This window comes from Hyperoodon ampullatus, assembly GCF_949752795.1.
Source record: "Hyperoodon ampullatus genome assembly, chromosome: 19".
In the NCBI taxonomy this organism is placed as follows: Eukaryota; Metazoa; Chordata; class Mammalia; order Artiodactyla; family Ziphiidae; genus Hyperoodon; species Hyperoodon ampullatus.
The window spans coordinates 14,973,095-14,992,621 of record NC_136932.1 but is presented as its reverse complement, the minus strand read 5'-3'; the positions used below and the strand labels follow the sequence as shown (position 1 = coordinate 14,992,621).

General features: G+C 41.9%; 1 protein-coding gene across 2 annotated transcripts in view; it reads left to right on the top strand.

Moving 5' to 3' along the window:
- The window catches only part of RPTOR (regulatory associated protein of MTOR complex 1), a gene marked incomplete at its 5' end in the record, with an annotated part of 340,079 nt that overhangs the window by 168,426 nt on the left and 152,126 nt on the right, over positions 1-19,527 (top strand). For both annotated transcript variants that reach the window (XM_079725126.1, XM_079725125.1), the window contains one exon: positions 5,674-5,820. In XM_079725126.1, the coding sequence (XP_079581252.1) occupies positions 5,674-5,820 (147 nt within the window). The remainder of the gene's footprint in view (positions 1-5,673; positions 5,821-19,527) is intronic.

The window sequence follows — 19,527 nt, the reverse complement described above, 5'->3', positions numbered from 1 at the left end:
GGGAGAAGATGTACAGACCTTCCTCAACTTACAGTGGGGTTATGCCCCATAAACCCATCATAGTTGGAAATGCCAAAAGCTGAAAACACCTGTGCTACACCTAACCTACCAAACATCATAGCTGAGCCTCGCCTACCTCAAACATGCCCAGAACACTTACATTAGCCTGCAGTTGTGTGGAATCATCTAACACAGAGACTATTTTATAATAAAGTGTTGACTGTCTTATGTAATTTTTATTGAATACTGTACTGACAGTGAGAAACAGAACAGTTGTCTGGGTCCAGGATGGTTGTAAGTGTATCAGTTGTTCACCCTCATGATTTCGGGCTGACTGGGGGCTGTGCTCGCTGCCACTGCCCAGCATCATGGGAGAGGATCAGACCACATATCGCTAGCCTGGGAAAGAACAACGTTCAAAGTATGGTTTCTACTGAATGCGTGTCGCTTTGCACCATGTAAAGTCAAAAACTCATAAGTTGAAACATCGGGAGTCAGGGACCGTCTGAACTTAGAATCTGCTCGGAGATGGAGAGTTGCTTCTTAGGACCTGGCTGGCTTTACCTGGAGAACAAAGTGCCCTTCCTCCGAGCTCCTGTCCCAGGGCTCAGTGCTTGGCTGCCTCTGTGGTTGACTCAGCTGTGATGACAGTCTGATGAAAGCATGTGGCTTTTTTTTTTGATGTTTAATATAACCTGACAGATAAAGTAGAGTGTAATGAATAAATTATTTAAAACCTATTTCTATTTCTTTGTTTGAAATGAAAACATGGCCTTGAATATGTTTTTTCAAGAGAAAGGAGAGACGCTTTGATTAGGAATTCTCTGTGCTCGTAGTTTTTGGTGGGGGGAGAAACCAAACCATTGCCTGAAAGGCTGTGGAGTGTTTCTGGCAGCCTTCAGTGCGTGGGGGACTTCGACTTCTCCAGCTTGTGTAGGTTGGTTCAGCCTAGAAGACACGGGGATAATTGCACGGGGTGGAAACAGTTGCACTTCAGGTGTTGTTTCTGTTCTGTTCACTCGCTGCAGCACCAGGGCTGTCATCCTGCAGGCCTCCCTTTGCAGGTTTGCAGGACCGTGATTCTGGTCCGAAGCTTGACAAACTCCCCAGGATTCTTCTGAGATGGGAAATGAGATCCACCTGCTCATATTCCAATAAGGATTCGTTCTCAAAGGCCATTTTCCGCAATATGGTTTAATAGAGTTGATTTTGTATCCCTAAGGAAAACAGACTTCCAGGTTTCACAGGCTTACTAAACTACAGATATACAGCTACTGCTTTAAATGAAATCATCTCTCCTCAAAGGCATTGGTTCTCACCAGGGGAGGTTCCCCCTCAGGGTGCATTTGGCAGTGTCCAGAGACCTTTTTGGTTGTCACAACTGGGCAGAGAGGGGGAAGTGCTGTTGGCAGGGCTGCTGCCAAGCTTGATGCAGTGCCCGGGATGAGCCCCACACTGACTGACCAGCCTCAAACGTCCACAGTGCTGGGGTGTCTCCACTTCAGCCACAGAGGCCCTTGCTGCTCAGAGGTTGCCACCCACCATGCAGCCCATCTGTGTGGAGGTGTGGAGGTGTGGGTCCAAGCCATTTTCTGTGGCTGAGCATCCCTGTGGACGGTATAAGGTGCCAGACCCTCTCACAACTAAAAATCATGAGGCTAAAGACCAATTCCGAAAGCTCCTTGCATGCTGCCCCTTGGACAAGCATTAGAAAATGGAGGTGCTTCTGCCCTCCAGTGGGACTGGGCGGCTGACAACTCTACTTGAACCATTTCCGTGGCAGCCAGTGGCACAGGGAATGAAAGGGAAAACCCTTAACGAGTTTCCTGGTGGATTAGTGCTTTATTATTTTAATGAGTCACCATTAATTACCTTTGTATCTCAGAAATTTAGAAAGTAACTTTTGATTTGGGGGAAATATAAAAATTACATTTCAGTTCAAAAGGCCAGACCTCAAAACACAGTTAAAATATATTTTATTGCGTGCTGCTTTGCTGCCTTTGGGGCCTTCTGGCTGTACCTAGAAGGCAGCAAAGATGACAGCATCGCCCTTTCCCAGCAGTCACTTGGATGATGTGGTGGCAGGAATGGGGTCAGAACTGCCCCAGCCATATTTGGCCCCTCCTCACTGAGCTAGAACCTTGTGGGAAGCAGATAAACAGCAGAGTGTGGCTGGCATATAAAAATGTGATGATTTCCCAGGCTGGTGCTAAAATCCTTTCTCCTCTCAGTGTAAGGGTGTCCCTGCCCAATTAAAGGGTTCCTTTTGGCCCTTTTCTCCCCCGTAGCAGTGGGGGCTGCAGGTGAACAAGGGGAGGGAGGCTGCTGGGCAGAGGGCCGGAGAGGAGCGCTCTTCCCTGCTGGGCCCGGGGAGGCGCTGGCTTGTGTCCTGCTCTGTCCAATGTAGCATGTGCTGAAGCCTTTTTACTTGTGCAGATAACATGTAATACCTGCTCATTATGAAACACTGACTGAACGTAAAGTATGTTATAGTGAACCCTGGAGCTTACCCTTTTCCTCCCTCCTTTTAATAGTTGTGTGCATTTTGTGTTTTAAAAAAGTACAAGTAATTTCTATTCTAAAAGGTTCCAAGAGAACAGAAGTTTTAAAAGAAATAGATATGACACTTTCTTACCACCCCACACCCCTGTCACCTCCCCAGTCAGAGAAAGCAGCCCTTAGCAGTCCTGTGTTCTTCTTTCAGCACCATTTATAGGACCTTTCACTCAGCACGTTTCTGCTGAGTCCTCATTTCATTCAGCTTAAGTGCTGGGCATGTGGTGCTTTACACACAAAACAGGATATTATATGTGAGATTCTAAGCCTTGCATTTTTAAAATCATGACAAGCCTCTGACATCTCTCCATGTCAGTGCATATAAATAACCTTGCATGGTGTTCCATAACGTGGGTGTATGGGGGCCCCCTTTGCTTAATGATCCCTTCATATTGGATATATTAGGATCCAAGATTGGTTGTGATAGTCCCTGTGGGCCGTCTGGGACTGCTGTGGCATCGTCATGACATGGGGCTCAGGCCCCTTCCATCACACAGCTCTGTTGTCCCCCTGCTTATGTCTTCTGCCATGTTCACATTTCCTCCCGGGAAGGGAAAGAGGGTGGCACGTATAATTTAGACACATTTCTGATCATGTCCCATTGGCCAGACTTGGGCTGCAAGATCAGACTTAGCTGCAAAGGAAACTGGGAACTGTGCTCAGCTAAATTTGCATTGAGGATGAAGATGGGAAAAATAGGTGTTAGACTGGCAGTCTTTTCCACAGTAGCATGTAGACAGCTTACAGGTTTTTACCAGTGAAAATATTATACATTCTTTTATGTACATTTCTGTATACAAATGCAAGTATTTCTATAGGATGGACACCTAGAAGTCAAAGGTATGTACAGTAAAAATTTTAAGAACCACACAAATTGCCTTCCAAAAATAGCTTCCTCAATTTATACTCACACCAACGATAAGCCAAGCACCCTGTTGAACATTGTCGTCAGCATGGGGTATTATTCATACTTAAAACTTGTTTCCAGTTTGCTGGATGAAGATAGGTAGGTGGATGATTCTCATTGTAATTTGCATTTCCATGATTAATCAAGAGCGTGAAACTTTCATAGTTGTTGATCATTCATGTTTCTTCTGTGAATTGCCTGTGTGAAGCTTTTGCCTATTGTATATTGTTTTTGTTGTTTTGTCTTTGTTGATCTGCAGCAGAAGCTTATATACACACACACATTCTAAATATAAAGCCTATGTCACATATGTTGTACCTACTTTATTCTTAAATTGCTTGTCATGGGTATATGTTTTTTTCAGAATTATATAATTTTTACGTTGCTCTATTTTTCTTTAACGTTTCTAGGTTCTGTATGTTTAAGAAGGTCTTTCTTACATCAAAATAAATTTTAAAATCTTTTATTCTGCTTTTGTATTTATTTTTAAAATCTGTCCCGATTGTGTGTGGAATCTCAGATGGCAATATTGAATGGTTAGTTGGATTTTACAAGTATCACTTGTTGAATTGTTCATTCTTTCTTCACTGAGTTAAAATGCCACCTTCATTACAGTTATATATGTGGCTCTGTTTCTGGGCTTTCCCTCCTGTTGATTTGTTTGTCTTGCCTTCCCCAGTACCATCCTGTAATTACCATAGATTTATAGTGTATTTAATATCTGCTAGCGTGAGTCCCCACTCATTATTCCTTCTTTACAATTTTTTTTGTGTTGTGCTATTCTTATACCTTTCTCTTCAGCATTAACTTCAGAATCAGCTTGTCAGGTTCCATTAAGGAAACCCCTGATGGTATTTTGATTGGGCACTGCCTTTATAGATTCATTAGGGAAGAACTGCCGTCTTTAGAATCCTTCTGTGAGAGTTTACTTAGAGAGAGCATATCCAAGTGTTCTCTTACTCGTGCAGTGACGAAGAACAAGACACCAGGTGATGGCAGTTTAGCAAGGTGAAATGGCACAGCGTAAGCAGAGGGTGGTCCCCTCGTGATAGAGATGTCTGCAGCCCCACCACACCTGTGCTGTCGGCACATCCTCCCCCGTCTGGGATGGGACTTGCATCTGGTGACGTGTGTGCATATCAAGAAGGCCTCTGCCGCCACCACCTTGATGACAGTCTTCTCCAGGCCTGGTTTGGTCTTTCTGTCTTCTGTTCCTTTTCCCCTTTGCATTAGAAACAATCCTCTTGGCAATACCAGAGGCAGTGTTTGTGGCTTAGCTTTGAGGAAACACAGTCACCTTTACTGTAAGTGCACAGAATTGATTTCTGCTAGAGTGTCACTACTTAAACTATTGGTGCCTGAGGAAGGATAAATAAGTGATGGCGTTCTATGCAGAAGAATTGCTTTAAAATGTTACCTTTGAGTGAGGATTTTAGTCATTTCTCTGGTGAGATGAGGACCATTCCTCTCTATGTTTACCAGTAATAGCTGGAGTGTTTTCAAGTACTGAAGAGTACAGTGTGTCCAGAAAAATATTTCACTTAGCAGATTCATGCTAATATGTTATTGTTCTGTGATTTGGAAAAAGAATTACAGAGCCAAATCTATTTGTACTCCTTCAATGTGATCTAAATCATCTAGAGGATAAAGTGCTTATGGGTAGCTCTGAAATTAAAGGGGCAACAGGGAAAACATGCACATTTGAGGACCCGATCAACTTTTCTGAGCTCATCTTCTTTATAATCGAGGAGCGTGTTCTGCTGTATAAGCCCAGAGAAGTTACGGAGTAAATGGTGAGCAGGAATGGTGTGAAGTAGCATGTGTAGCCTTGGGATTTATAAGAACAAGCTGTGGTTTGGCTGCAAGTGGGTGGGAGAGGAAGGGTGGGTGTGAAGGCCCCGTGGTGGGACACGTGGAGGGAAATCCCTCAGTGGAGTGAGTGCGCTCCCAGGGGGCAGCGAGAGCTGAACAGGGGAGGAGAGGAGCTCGGGATTGAACTGTGCCACTGCCCGGTTCTACCTGATGAAACAGCATGTGGGCAGATGGTGGGGAGGTTAGCTTGCTGCTGTTCACAGTGGGTAGAGACGGAAGCTCAGGAATGCTCTGTGCAGTGGGCCCCGTGCATGGGACCCTCTTGGAGGTGCAGGTGCTGGTGAGCAGGCAGAGTTTGCCAGGTGTGAGTCACAAACATGCACTGTTTTCTTTTCCAGAACTACACTCAGTACATCCCACTGTCTATATACGACCTGCAGACATGGATGGGCAGCCCCTCCATATTTGTCTACGACTGCTCCAACGCTGGTCTCATTGTCAAGTCCTTCAAGCAGTTCGCCCTGCAGAGGGAGCAGGAGCTGGAGGTGAGGCCCTAAACACACTGGGCGCTGGGGGTGGCCGTGGGGGACTATTGGCCTGGAGCTGTGGTTTTGTTTCTTTGGGTGGGGCAGGCTCAGAGTGCTCAGTGCAAGGTGGTGGGGTCCACGACAAAGAACTTGGAAAGGACTCAGGACAAGCTCTTAGGCTTATTTTTACACCTCGTTTTACCCAGCGTCATTTTTAATCCAAATTTTAATTAAGTGATAAAATTAATAGAGTTGAATTGTGCTTCAGTGGGCTCTGCCTTTGAGATAAATGTGAAAATAAAGCAGACACATTTATTTTCGGAGAAATGGACCCGTGTCTGGGCACAGTCTTCAGTTCCACCCGCATCTTAGTTATTGCCCTCATTTTTTTGTCTTTTGTGTTGGAAAAAACCCCTACTACGCTAAATACAGAAAACAAAACAGCTACAGCTGCCGTTGGTGCCTTCCATTTAAAGAACTGGAGAGCCTGTGTAGTGCTCTGATCGTGAAGAAACGTTTTACTTGGTTGTTTTAATTAATATTTGATGTTTGAATTAAACAGTGATTTCTAAAGAGAAATTGAAGAGGCACTTTCAGTTAAGAAGCCTCCATCCTGTGGCCTGCACAAGAGTGAGAATAAAATATTCTGCAACCTCCAGGGGGTCATGAATTCCAACTGGTTGCAGTGCAGGAAATTCTCAATTCAGGAACAGAAATGGCACTGAGTACATGTTTCCTCAAGCCTTTTTGGGTCTATCCAATTTTAATGTATTGTTATGTTTTTCACATTTCATCAGAGGATATTGCTGAAATAATCAGCAATAAAATTTGAAATTCTACTTGGGAGAACTTAACATGTCATACAGTTAATTTATAAATATTTTATAAATTAAAATTTTTATAAATTAAGCCCTTATGCAGAACTTTGCACCAGAGTGACTGATAAATTACCCTTTATCCCAGTGCCACAAATTGTTATTGTTATTATTATTATTATTATTATTTGCATTGTAGAATAAGAGAAGGGAAAGGTCAAGTTTTATATCATTAAATGTTTACCTTGCTTTTAGGCATTCATCTAAGTTTATCCAAGGGATAGGTTATCTTATGAGTGCTAAAAACTCAAAGCGCCAAGAGGTAATTGCTTTTCCTTGCATCAAGTAATAAATATTGAAAAAACATTTTTTTTTGTTTTCCATTTAAAATGTGTAAATAAAAATGCCAAAGAATCCGGCCTGATATTTATCCCCAACTTATGAGCTTCAGAGTGGTTAAAGAAAGACCAATACATCAGCCTTTGTTAATTAAAACATGTTAAATAGGGCTTCCCTGGTGGCGCAGTGGTTGAGAGTCCGCCTGCCAATGCAGGGGACACTGGTTAGTGCCCTGGTCCGGAAAGATCCCACATGCCGCAAAGCGGCTGGGCCTGTGAGCCATGGCCGCTGAGCCTGCACGTCCGGAGCCTGTGCGCCGCAACGAGAGAGGCCACAATAGTGAGAGGCCCACGTACTGCAAAAAAAAAAAACAAAAACAAACGTTAAATATAGTCCCTCTCCCACCCTTCTCAGCAGAAGACAAGCATTTCCCTCTTACGCTCTAGCACTTGGAGTATCTGCTCTGTCGGTTCTGTAAATGTTCTCTGTATGTTGCCAAGGATTAATCAGCCTAAGAAACTGTTCATTTCATTGAATGTGACAAAAAAGTTTTCCATGCATCTTTTTGGGGTGAGGAGGGAAATGTTTAATTGACTAATTCCTCATGGAGGAGAATAAATGAAAAATATGTTATCTGAAGTGGTAAATAGATGGCAATGCAAAGTTATACCATATGTTTTATAATTAGCTCTGACTTTTATCTTCATTCTTTTCTTAATTACAGTGCAGATAAGTCTTACGGTTTTCCATTACACTTACTATTATTGGCTGTTGTTCATCTGGTCTCTTGCATCAACAGCGGAAATTAGAATGATAAAATTGGCTCCCAGCTAATATCTTAATGTTCATGTTAGTCATTTTTTTATCTGCTGTAGAAGCAGCAATCCTGTGTGGCCTCTTAGGTTTATTCTTTTAAAAAATTCTTTCCCTGTCTACAGTTGGCCAGATTCTTTGTAAATTTATGATACATTTTAACACTTTTATTGGGTAGATGATAACATGAAACTGAAAGAAACTGTCGGGTAAAATGGTTTGTGCCAGAGTTTAAAAAATAAAGAGGGTAAAAATGATTAAATATAATGCAAGAAAATAGTTACCTGGACTAGAAAGCCTACAAGTAATAAACATTAACACAAATATGAGTGACATAAATTTTAAGAGAGGATTATCAACTTTCATATTCTTGGACTTCCATTCTCAAAGGAATACTGCAGGTGAAGTAGAAGGTGCCTCCGTGAAAGCATGGCATAAATTACTGCACACAATTGAAACTTCATCATAGCCAGGAAAAATGCATATCTGTCCCTCAGTAATGGTCTCTATATTTTTCCTTGTGTCATATTGCTTTGTGATTTGAAAACTAAGGAAAGCCTTCAGTTCTCTCTGCTTTCCATGTTTTTTTTTAAGATAAATATTTTTATTTTTACTAAATTAGTATATGCCATTATTTTAAAAATTAAATAGTACCAAGGGTTTATAATGAATGAAATATGCCCTGGCCCACACCTCCTTGGCCAAAACTCTGCTACTATAGGGAACCTATTTTAACTGTTTATATTTCTAGTTCCTTTATGAGTATCTCTATAAATGTAAATAATATGCTTATACTACTACTGCTTGATTAATAAATTTTAGGTTATCAGGCTTTCTGCTACTGAATAAACCAAAAACAGAGTTGCCATTAGTAAATTCTATTTAAAGAATTGGAGAAATTATATAGAACTTTGATAGTAAAGAGACATGTTACATAGTTTTAAGTCATATTTGTTGTTTGTATTAAATTGCGAATTCTAAAGAGAAATTGAAGAGGGTGAGTCACTAACTGCCCCCTCCTGTTTCCCCACTGCAATTTAGTTGTGTCACTACATTTGGATTCCCTATACTTTGTAACCTTTGCAATTTGAAATAATACCCTGATGTTTTTATTTCTAGTTTCGTCAGTAATCAGTACTATCCTCTGGCTTTAGGTTCTTAGCTTCCTTGGATTTTCTTTTACCTCTGGACCTTTCCAACTTCTGTCATCTGCACTTTTATGATTATTCTCTAGTCTCTGACCATAATTAAGTCCCCAAGCTTTGTGTATGAGTTGATTCTAAAATATGACAAGTATTAAACTTCAACTCCCTGATTATGACCATGTAAATATTGTTCATTGAATGACTAAATAGGGTGCTATGCTTTCCATTTTTATAACAGTTTTTGTTTCTTTGATTTTCCTGAAGATTTTCTCTTTTCTTATTGAATTAGATCTTTAACATTTCCTCAGTTCCTAAATTTGCAAGGGTAGTATTGAATCTCAGAATATGCCTCTTCCCAAAGTTTCTTCTTTCCCAGCTCTCCACTGCCTGCTTCAATCGGCTGTTCTAAACGGGCCTGCTCCAAAGCTGTCATCCTGGGATTTCTCCTTATCAGTCTCCTGGAAGCATCCACTGTTTTCTAGATCCCACCTCTGTCTCTTTCTCAGTTTTCTCCTTTGTTCTGCTAGGGCAAATCCTCAAATAACAACCTAAGAACTGATGTATGGGAGTAATTTTTCTCAGGCTTTAAGTGTTTGCATTTGGACTGCTTTTAGCTGAAAGTAATGAAAAATCTCACTATTGCTTTCTAAACAAGTAACAGTTTGTCATTTTCGCTAAGGTCTCTGAGGCAAATGATTTAATTATTCAGCAGTACCATTAGGGACCCAGGCTGTTTTTAATCTTTATGCTCTGATGTTTTATCTTGATGGTTACAGTACATTCTTCCATGTTGAGCCTGGATGAGGTGGGGACAGGGCAGAGCTATCACATTTGTCTCTCTTGTTAGGAAAGCAAGTGCAGACTTCCCCTTATATCTCATTAGCTAAAGCTGGGTCATGTGTGATGTGCTCCGCCCCTCATAGTTGGGGGGGTGGCAAAAGGGAGTGGAGTTGGGATGAGTATTGGACTGTCTGACAGTGAATGTCAGCTGTATTGCATGTATTATTGTCTTCATTTTGTCCACATGCATTATGGACAGTTTGGGTATGGAATTTTAGGCTGTTTTCACTAAACTATATTACCCTTACTTCTTGCGATAGATGAGAAGGTGGCCTTGTTGTAGCCATAACCAAGAATTCATGATAAAAGCCAGAGAAGGAGTATTTATATCCACAGTACACAGTATGTATGTTGAGAGAGAAAGAGAAAAAGAGAATTCAGATTTCTTTTTTTTTTTTGCAACAACTTTTATCTTGGATATAAAATCTTTGTAACTAGAAGAGGAGACTAAATCTTCAGTGGATTCTCTTTGAAATACTCTTTATTAAGTTTTATCCATTAGTTCTACTTCTATTGGATATTTCCCACGGGCAGTTATGAGTCTTCTCTTCACTGAAGACAGCAATGAAGCAGGGGTCAAATCTCGGCCTTTTCCTCTCTTTCTGTGGAGGCATGGAGGTGAGTTGGTGTCTGGTGGTGGGAACAGGATTGCCTTTCTTTTACAGAGACTGATGGGGCTGAGCTGTATCCCAGTAAGACTTGATCCTCAGCATGATCATCCTCGTTGGTGTGGGATGGGAGCCCAGATAGTTTCTCGGTGGCAGCCACAGTGGTGGTGGGACGATGTCTTCCCCCAAGGATGGTCAACATGCTTTGGGGGAGTCTGTTATTGAGGTTCAGGCCATCACTCTGGTGGCACCATTCTCTCCTCTTACTGCCTGTTTGCACTTGGCAAGGCTTTTCTCATGATGCCTCCAAGTGAATCATGTTTTGTTTTGTTTTTTGTTTTTGTTTTTTTTTTTTGGCTGCACCGCGTGGCATGCAGGTTCTTAGTCCCCTGACCAGGGATTGAACCCATGCCCCCCTGCAGTGGAAGCACGGAGTCTTAACCACTGGACTGCCAGGGCAGTTCCGCGAATCATGTTTTGATCTGACATTCTGTAAACTTCCTTGTGTGACCCACTCCTGCTGGCTCCAGCAGTAGCATCCAGCAGCTCAGGACCTTGTCCAGCAGATACTCATTTTCACAGAAACAGGCTTGGTCCTGCAGCATCACTGAATTCGCAGTGACTTAACCACCCTATTTTCCGTTTGAAATCTTGTATTCGACTTGATATTTATGACACATTATTCTCATGTATTCATCACTGTGGCTAAATTTTATGGCAAGTGTTTAAACTAATTGTAACAAAAATGACTAACATCAAAATCTTCAGGTTTCTTCAAAAAATGTCAAATGTGCATCCCATAGAACTAGAGAATTCATATTTTGAAACCTGTGGTTCCTTTGCTACTGTTGTAGATAGCACGTTATGTGGATGTCCGTGGAATTCGAAATATTGGGCTGACCCAAAAGTTCGTTTGGGTTTTTCCATAACATCTTATGGAAAAACCCAAATGAAGCTTTTGGCCAACCCAACAGAAGTCAACGCTCTGTGTTAAGGTTAATATTTGTAGTGTTACAGTGTCTGTCTGTGATTTTTGAATATCACAAGTTAATTCTAAGGTTATCTTTAGAAAGGTATGTGTCTTGGATGACTGCTTACTAAATGGAGTTTGTGTGTGTGAATTTGTGAACATTCTCCGTGGACTTGCTGTCGGGATGTTCACGCTACAAAACAGGAGTCCACGGTGCTGACTCTACACAGAGCTCAGGCTTGTCCGTCTCTTGCTTTCACGTTATAATTTTTTTCATGTCTCCATTCTTTCTCTTCTATAGCTTCATAGTTACCATTTGTAGGTAGTAGGGAAACAGGAAGTCTGTTATGTGATAACCTTATTTATTTTCTCTTTACTTTTTAAATGATATTAATTTGAAAGGAAGCTACCCATTGTTGCTGTGTGCCCATGGCGGGGAAGGCAGGTGGCTTCCCGGGGCACCCTTGCTCACAGTGCAGAGAGCATTCTACCTCTGGGAGCCGGTGACTACACTAGCCACCCTAGTTTTCCCCAGACACATCAGTAACTCTCTTTAAAGAAGAATACCTCCACGTGCTTCCTGGGGAGGGGTGGCTGTGGTGGTTGCAGGACGCCTGGCTTCGGGCACATGGGCGAGCAGGGGGCTGTCCTGATGGCGGGTCTTCAGGGGAGCCCTGCCTTCCCGCTGCGCCATCCCCGGCTTCAGCGGTGAACCACCTTCCCCGCTTGCTTCTCTGCACACACTCTGCGCAGGTCCATGCCCTTTTCTTTAATAAAGGCGGGCCAAGTTCACCCCTCTGTACCTTATACTCTATGTATATCAAGCTGTATAGCAAGCTGTAAGAATTCATAAGAGTGAATATTTTCAAAACAAATATCGATAAGAAACCTATTATGTAGTCGAAACACTCCCCCCACAGCACACACACACGTGTAATTTAAGGAGAAATGCTACCATTTCCACTGTTTATAGGAGAGTAAGTGGGGGTTAACCTGTAAACAAATACAGCAGAAATCCCTTTCATTGGGCTGCACACAGCCACCCAGAGCACCCGGCTGGGGAAAATAAAGCCATGATGGAAATGAAGAGTGGAATGGGAGGCTGGTCCTCCGAGTGCTCTGGGAGCTGACGTGCTAACCAGAAAGTGGAAAGGGTCACAGAAACACGCTGATGAGAAAAGCAGCCTCTAGAAGATCAGGACCCTTACTGCCACTGAAAGCTGGTGAGAGAGGAGGGGGCCATGCAAGGTGGAGAGGCAGCGTCAGGGGAGGCCAGAGCACCTGCCGGCCTTAGCTGATGGACACTACCTACTACCGCCTTTTATTTGTGCGACGCTTTCTGGTTTGCAGAGCACTTTTTACAGTTAGTCCAGTCATCAGCCTGTGCAACAGAGGATGGTACATAAGCAGTCTCCAAACTCTTTGCTGCTATGCACCTGTGAACAATTCCTTCTGCGGTTTGTACCGGGAGATCCAGTTTTTTTCTCTTGGCACCTTTTACTATTCCTAGTCCCGGAATTTGAAAGCTTTGGGTGAAAGAAAAGTGATTTCGCTGCATAAAAAATGCAGGAACTCTCACCTCTTGTCTGTAGATTAAATGAAATCCACAGACAAGCAAATTGTATTATTAATACAGTCAACTTTCAGGGTATAACTAAAATTCTACTTCCCTGAGCCTGAAATCTTTCTCAGCTGACCTCATATAGCAAATTTTTATGCAATTAATTTGACAATTAATTATGTATTGTCTTGCAGTATCTCTTCTATTGGCATTGTCAGCTGTATTTAAGTCTATTATGTAAACCTATCAAGGATGCTTCATATGAAGTAGTTGCTTAGTAATTATTTATGGATTTGGTCTCATAAATAACTGTACATTTGAATAAACTACCTTTAGTTGTCTTCCTTAGATGTGTCTATGATTCACTGAATATGTTTAATCTTTGGTTGATTTGTATGAAATGTAAAAAGAAACAAAGTAAAAATTATTCACCCAAATCCATGAATATAGTATACTATTTGCAGCCATCATAAAACTGGGAGCTTCTTCGAGTTAAGTCTTAGAATTTAATTTTTTTTTCTAATTTCGTCTGTTTTAAAATATGCCAGAAATTGCTTAATGTTCTGGACCACAGATCATGACCAACACCATGGGATATTGTGAGGGTACTGTGGTTCCCAGCAGGACCCATCTGCATGGTCCTGCTTGCTATCACAGGAGGACCTCTCCTCCATCAGCTAGAGGCTATGGAGGTAATGGCCCGATGTTCTCTTGCAAAGGATCTGTGGTAGCACAGACCATGGTGTTTCTGGTGGCAACCAGAAAAATGGCAGCACTAAACTGGGTGATCACAGAGCCATGCACGGGGAGAAGGGCAGGTGGGAAGTTACCAGCCCACTTGAGGGGAGGGACAAGAAGGTAAGTGGTTTTTCTTAACACTGGGGTCAGAGGCAAGGAAGAGATATTAGTTCTCACTAGTCCTCGTCAACATTATACAGTAAAACTTTTGCAGTATGGCAAGGGAAAAAAATAGAAGGTATACAGACTGGGAAAAAGGAAATTAAGCTATCTTTTTTTGAAGATGAAACAGTTATATCTGTTGAATGTCAGTCATAAAGATCTAATTGACAGTAACTGAACACTCCAACCAACAGCAGCAGCAAAATACACAAGTGTCCATAGAGCATCCATCAAGATATATCATATCCTGGGTCATAAAGCAAACCTCAACATATTTTAAATAATTGAAACCACACAAGTGTGCTCTTTGACCATGGTAGAATCAACTAGAAGTCAGCGATAAAAAGACAACAGAAAAATCTCAGAAAAAAAAAAGAACACATAATTGATGGGTTAGAAGTCTCAAGGGAAATTAAAGAAAATACATTAACTGAATGAAAATGAATGTACATCAGAAAACTAAAAATAGAATTACCATATGATCCAGCAGTTCCACTCCTGGGAATATATCCAGAAAAACAATAATTCAAAAAGATACATGTACCCCTATGTTCATAGCAGCACTATTCACAATAGCCAAGACATGGAAGCAACCTAAATGTCCATCGACAGATGAATGGATAAAGAAGATGTGGTATATACATACAATGGAATACTACTTAGCCATAAAAACGAAGGAAATAATGCCAATTGCAGCAGCATAGATGCAACTAGAGATTACCATACTAAGTGAAGTAAGTCAGAAAGAGAAAGATAAATACCATATGATGTCACTTATATGTGGAATCTAAAATATGACACAAATGAACCTATCTACGAAACAGAAACAGACTCATAGACATACAGAACAGACTTGTGGTTGCTAAGGAGGAGGGGGAGGGGGAGGGGGAGGGATGGAGTAGGAGGTTGGGGTTAGCAGATGTAAGCTATTATATATAGAATGGATAAACAACAAGGTCCTACTGTATAGCACAGGGAACTATATTCAATATCCTATGATAAACCATAGTCAAAAAGAATATAAGAAAAAATATATATATATGTATAACTGAATCACTTTGCTGTACAGCAGAAATGAATACAACATTGTATATCAACTATGCTTCAATTAAATAGAAAAAAAAAAGAAAATGAATGTACGACATGTCAGTACTGATAAGATGCAGCTAGGACTTCCCTGGTGGTGCAGTGGTTAAGAATTCGCTTGCCATTGTAGGGGACATGGGTTCGATCCCTGGTCCGGGAAGATCCCACATGCCGTGGAGCAACTAAGCCCATGTGCCACAACTACTGAGCCTGTGCTCTAGAGCCCATGCTCTGCAACAAGAGAAGCCACCGCAGTGAGAAGCCCGTGCACCACAACAAAGAGTAGCCCCTGCTCACCGCAACTAGAGAAAGCCCGTGAGCACTAACAAAGACCCAACACAGCCAAAAATTTTAAAAAAAGATGCAGCTAAAGCAATTGAAAGGGAAATTTATAGCACTAGATCCTTATGCTAGAAAATAGGAAAAGTATCAAATTATAAGTTCCTCCCTATATTAATCAATTTAGGCTACTGTAACAAAATACTACAGACTGGGTAGCTTCTAAACAACAGAAAGTTATTTCTCTCAGTTCTGGAGACTGGACAGTCCAAGATCACAGTGCGGCTTGATCAGGTGAGGGCCCTTTTCCTAGTTCATGGCCAGGCCTTCTTGCTGTGTCCTCACATGGTAGAAGGGGTCAGAGAGCTCTCAGGCTGCTTTTGTAAGGACACTGATCCCATTCAGGAGGGCTTCACCCTCATGCATTAATCACCACCCAAAGGCCCCACCTTCTAGTACTATCACCTTTGAGGGTTAGGATTTCAACATGTGAATTTTGGGGGAACACAAACATTCAGACCATAGCACTACCTCAAGAAACTAGAAAAGGAGAGCAAAATAACCCCAAAGCAATCAGAAGAAAAATGATGATAAGAACAGAAATCATTGAAATGTAAAACAGAAAAAGAGAAAAATCCATGAAACAAAAAGCTGATTCTCAGGAATAATCAATAAAATGGATAAATCTCTAGCAAGACTAACAAATATAGAAGGAGAAGATTGAGGATCGTACAGCCATTGAAAGAATAATAAGGGAATAACTTGAACAACTTTACATTCATAAATTTGACAACTTCAAAGAAATGGACCAATTCCTCTAAAACCACAAACTACCAAATCCACCCAAGATGAAATAGATAATGTGAGTAGTCAAGAAATTAAATTTGTAATTTAAAAGTTCCTGAAAGGAAATCTCCAGACTCAGCTAGTTTCACTAGAGAATTCTACCAAATATTTAAAGAATTAACACCAGTTTTACAGTCTCTTCCAGAAAATAGAACAGGGAGGAAACACTTCCCAATTCATTTTATGAGGTCATTATTACCCTGATGCCAAAATGGATACACATTACAAAAGAAAAGAAAAAAAGCTGCAGACCTCTATCTCTCACAAACTTAGATGCAAAAGTCCTCAACAAAATAATAGCAAATCAGTTCTAGCAATCCATAAAAAGAATTATGTTCTACCACTGAGTGAGATTTATTCCAGGTATGCAAGTCTGGCTTAATATTCAAAAAAATCAATTAATGTAATCCATCATACCAACAGACTAAAGAAGAACAATCATATGATCATATCAGTTGACACAAAGCTTTTGACAAAATCCAACACCCTTTCATGATTAAAAAAACCCTAACAAACCAACTCTTAGCAAATGAGGGCTAGAGGGGAGCTTCTTCAGCTTGATAAAGAACATCTGTAAACCTACAGCTGTCATCATCCTTAATGGTAAGAGACCACGTTTTCCCCCTAAGGTCGGGAACAAGGCAAGGCTGTCCATTCTCACCATTCTTACTCAACATAGTACTGGAAGTTCTAGCCAGCAAAATAAGGTAAGAAAAGGACATCATCAGTCACTAGGGAAACAAATCAAAACTACACTGAGGTGCACTTCACATCCACTAGGATGGGTAGAATAAAAAAGATAGATAATTACACGTCCTGGCCAGGATGTAGAGGAATTTGAACCCTCACACAGTGCTAGTGGGAAGGTAAAATGGCGCAGCCACCTTGGAAAACAGTCTGGCAGTTCCTCAAATGTTAAACTTGGAGCTGCAGATGACCCAGCAGTTCCACTCCTATGTTTATACCCAGAAGACTTGAAAACATGTGTCCACACAAAAGTTGTACACAGATGTTCACAGCAGCATTATTCACAGTAGCCCCCAATGGAAATTCTCTTCTTGATGTAAAGGATTGCAGAATTTTTTAGTATCTCCTTTTTTTTAGTTATCTAAGAGTAATGGTGGAGAAATTTGGTTATAATTTCTAATTAAGCATCTTTAGTGAGTTATAGAATGATTCTAGAGCATTTTAGAAAATGATTGCTAACAACTAAATGGCTTTAAAATAGTGGACGGTCCATTTAGGCAAACTCTCAGGATAATCATGCTCTTTAGCTGCCCTCTAGGGGAAATATTGGGGGGAGGTTCTCGGTATGATTACAAGTCTTCCTCCAACAAAGACGACTCCTGCTCTCTTGGCCTAGATTTCATAGTTCCCAGCAATAGGTACCACTTCTTTTTAAATTACTATTTAATATCTGATATATATAGAATTATATATTAAAAAATTACTACTGCCACTTTGTATCTGCTATTTTTAGTACAGTATCTGTCACATGATAGATGCTCCATTAACAACTTTGAAGTGAGCTGGGTAAGCAATACCTGATTCCTTTACAGATCTCAGTCTCTCTCTGAACTTTGCAAAAATGTCCACTGTAAGTAGGTGTTATTGAATTGAGAATAAAAATTGCTTTAAGCTAGAACTGGAATTATTACCAAGTAGATGTTATTTTCAGAAAGTCGCTTGGTAAAGACTCCTCTGAAATTATCAGTGCCTTCATCTCTTTATCAAGATGTCTTGTATATGTATATGAAGAACAGAAGCAGCACAATGGCAGAGTTTCATTTAGAAAATGAGAGGTGTAGGTGCTCCCCCTACAACCCCCACTCACCTCCAGCCGTGCTTCTGGAGCGAGTGGTTCTGGGCCTGTGTGAGCTGCTTGGCCAGCCTTCCCATGAGCTCTGAGTGCATGAGTGCCACATTATCCACACGTGTGGAAGAGGTAGCAGATGTCTTTCTTGGATCTGGTTGCTGTGTATCGCATCTGAAGATTTTTCTGGATCCTTCCCAAATCCTCCAGAAGGCTCTAGTGAGCTTTTAATGATTAAAGTTTTCCTGGTGTTTGAGCCTCTAGGTTCTCCAGGAGAAGCCCCTTTGGGTAACAGTGCATCTGGGGTGTGCCCTTCAGGGTGAGTGGTGGCTCCCAGCTGGACCTGTTCTCTTCTCAGCCTGGGTGCCTTTGAAAAGTCCTCTGAATCACTAGTAGTTAGGTTTACATGCAAGCTGTTTCCAAAGACTAATTTCAATTAAAAGGTCAATATCTTAGATAAATACAAAACCAAAACAGTATATTGGAAATAGCTCATCTGTTGGGTTTTGGTTTGTTTTGTTTTGTTTGTATTCCTGGGTTAGCAGCTTGAAAAATGAATCGTTGGTGGAATTGTTTGTCTTGAATGTCATTTTTTTTTAATGTTACTGATTCTAATTAACCCCAGTGCAGAGCTGTCATGTGCCCAGTGGTGACAACAGGTCCCATATGAGTCTGAGGGGACTATTATTGTGTGTTACCACACTTCAGATTATCTGCAGCCACATTTAATGCTTTCTGCCAGTTTATACATCAGCATACAGCAAGGGGCTTGTTTAAGAAATAGAGGTTTCTATCAATGATGACTGTGAATTAGGAAATTTAGTTTCTAGTGGACTTACTTGGGATGAAGATGTTCCTGCATCGCCTCCCTGTCTCCTTGTGCCTCCTCTGCCTCGGGTACTTTGCAAGGCTCTGGGCCAAATGCTCGTGGACCATGAGGTTCAGCCCGAGGCAGACCTAACACACAGGCACTGAGCAGATCGCTACCTGACAGCCCCGCCTGGCTGTGTCGGGGCTACGGGAGCGCTACCTCCGCAGAGGACAGGGCACAGACGTCCTGACATCAGCAGAAGTGCCCTTAACCCACCGAGCACCCCACGTGCCTGCCAGGGCATGGGAACCCGCCCCACCCCCGCCTCCCCCTGGGGGCCTGTGTCTAAGGCCGACTTGGGAGAAAGGTGGCCTTGGTGTGACACACTGCTTCACTTCTGAGAGCCTGAGTCTGTAGAAGCTCAGTGACAGGCAACAGCAAAGATGGAAGGGCTGCAGCATTTGGGGGCTGTAGCCAGAGGACCTGCTCTTCGCTTCTCCGAAAGTAAATTTACTGTGGAAGCAGATTATAGACAGAGAAGTTAAAACTAGTAACCCACACCAACATTTAAGAATATTGAATCTTGGTTTTACATAAATGACTGTTTCTTCCTAAATTGTTTCCTGTAATCATCACGCCTGTGCGCAGTTGTGGTAAGGCTTGCAAGAAGCATGTGCATTGGCTTCAGTCCCAGGCCACCTCTCCAATGCCCCTTTCAGCGTTGAAGACTGTGCACTCTGTTCCCCTCCCGGAGCCTGACCCATTGCCGATGTCATCCTCCCTCCTGGGCTGGGGAGGACGCATTTCCACAGAGCATGCGAGTCGAGACCACTTCCGGCAGCCTCCCCTGGCTCTGACACATCTGCTGCCTCTGCGTCTTTCCGCATGACTCAGGTCTG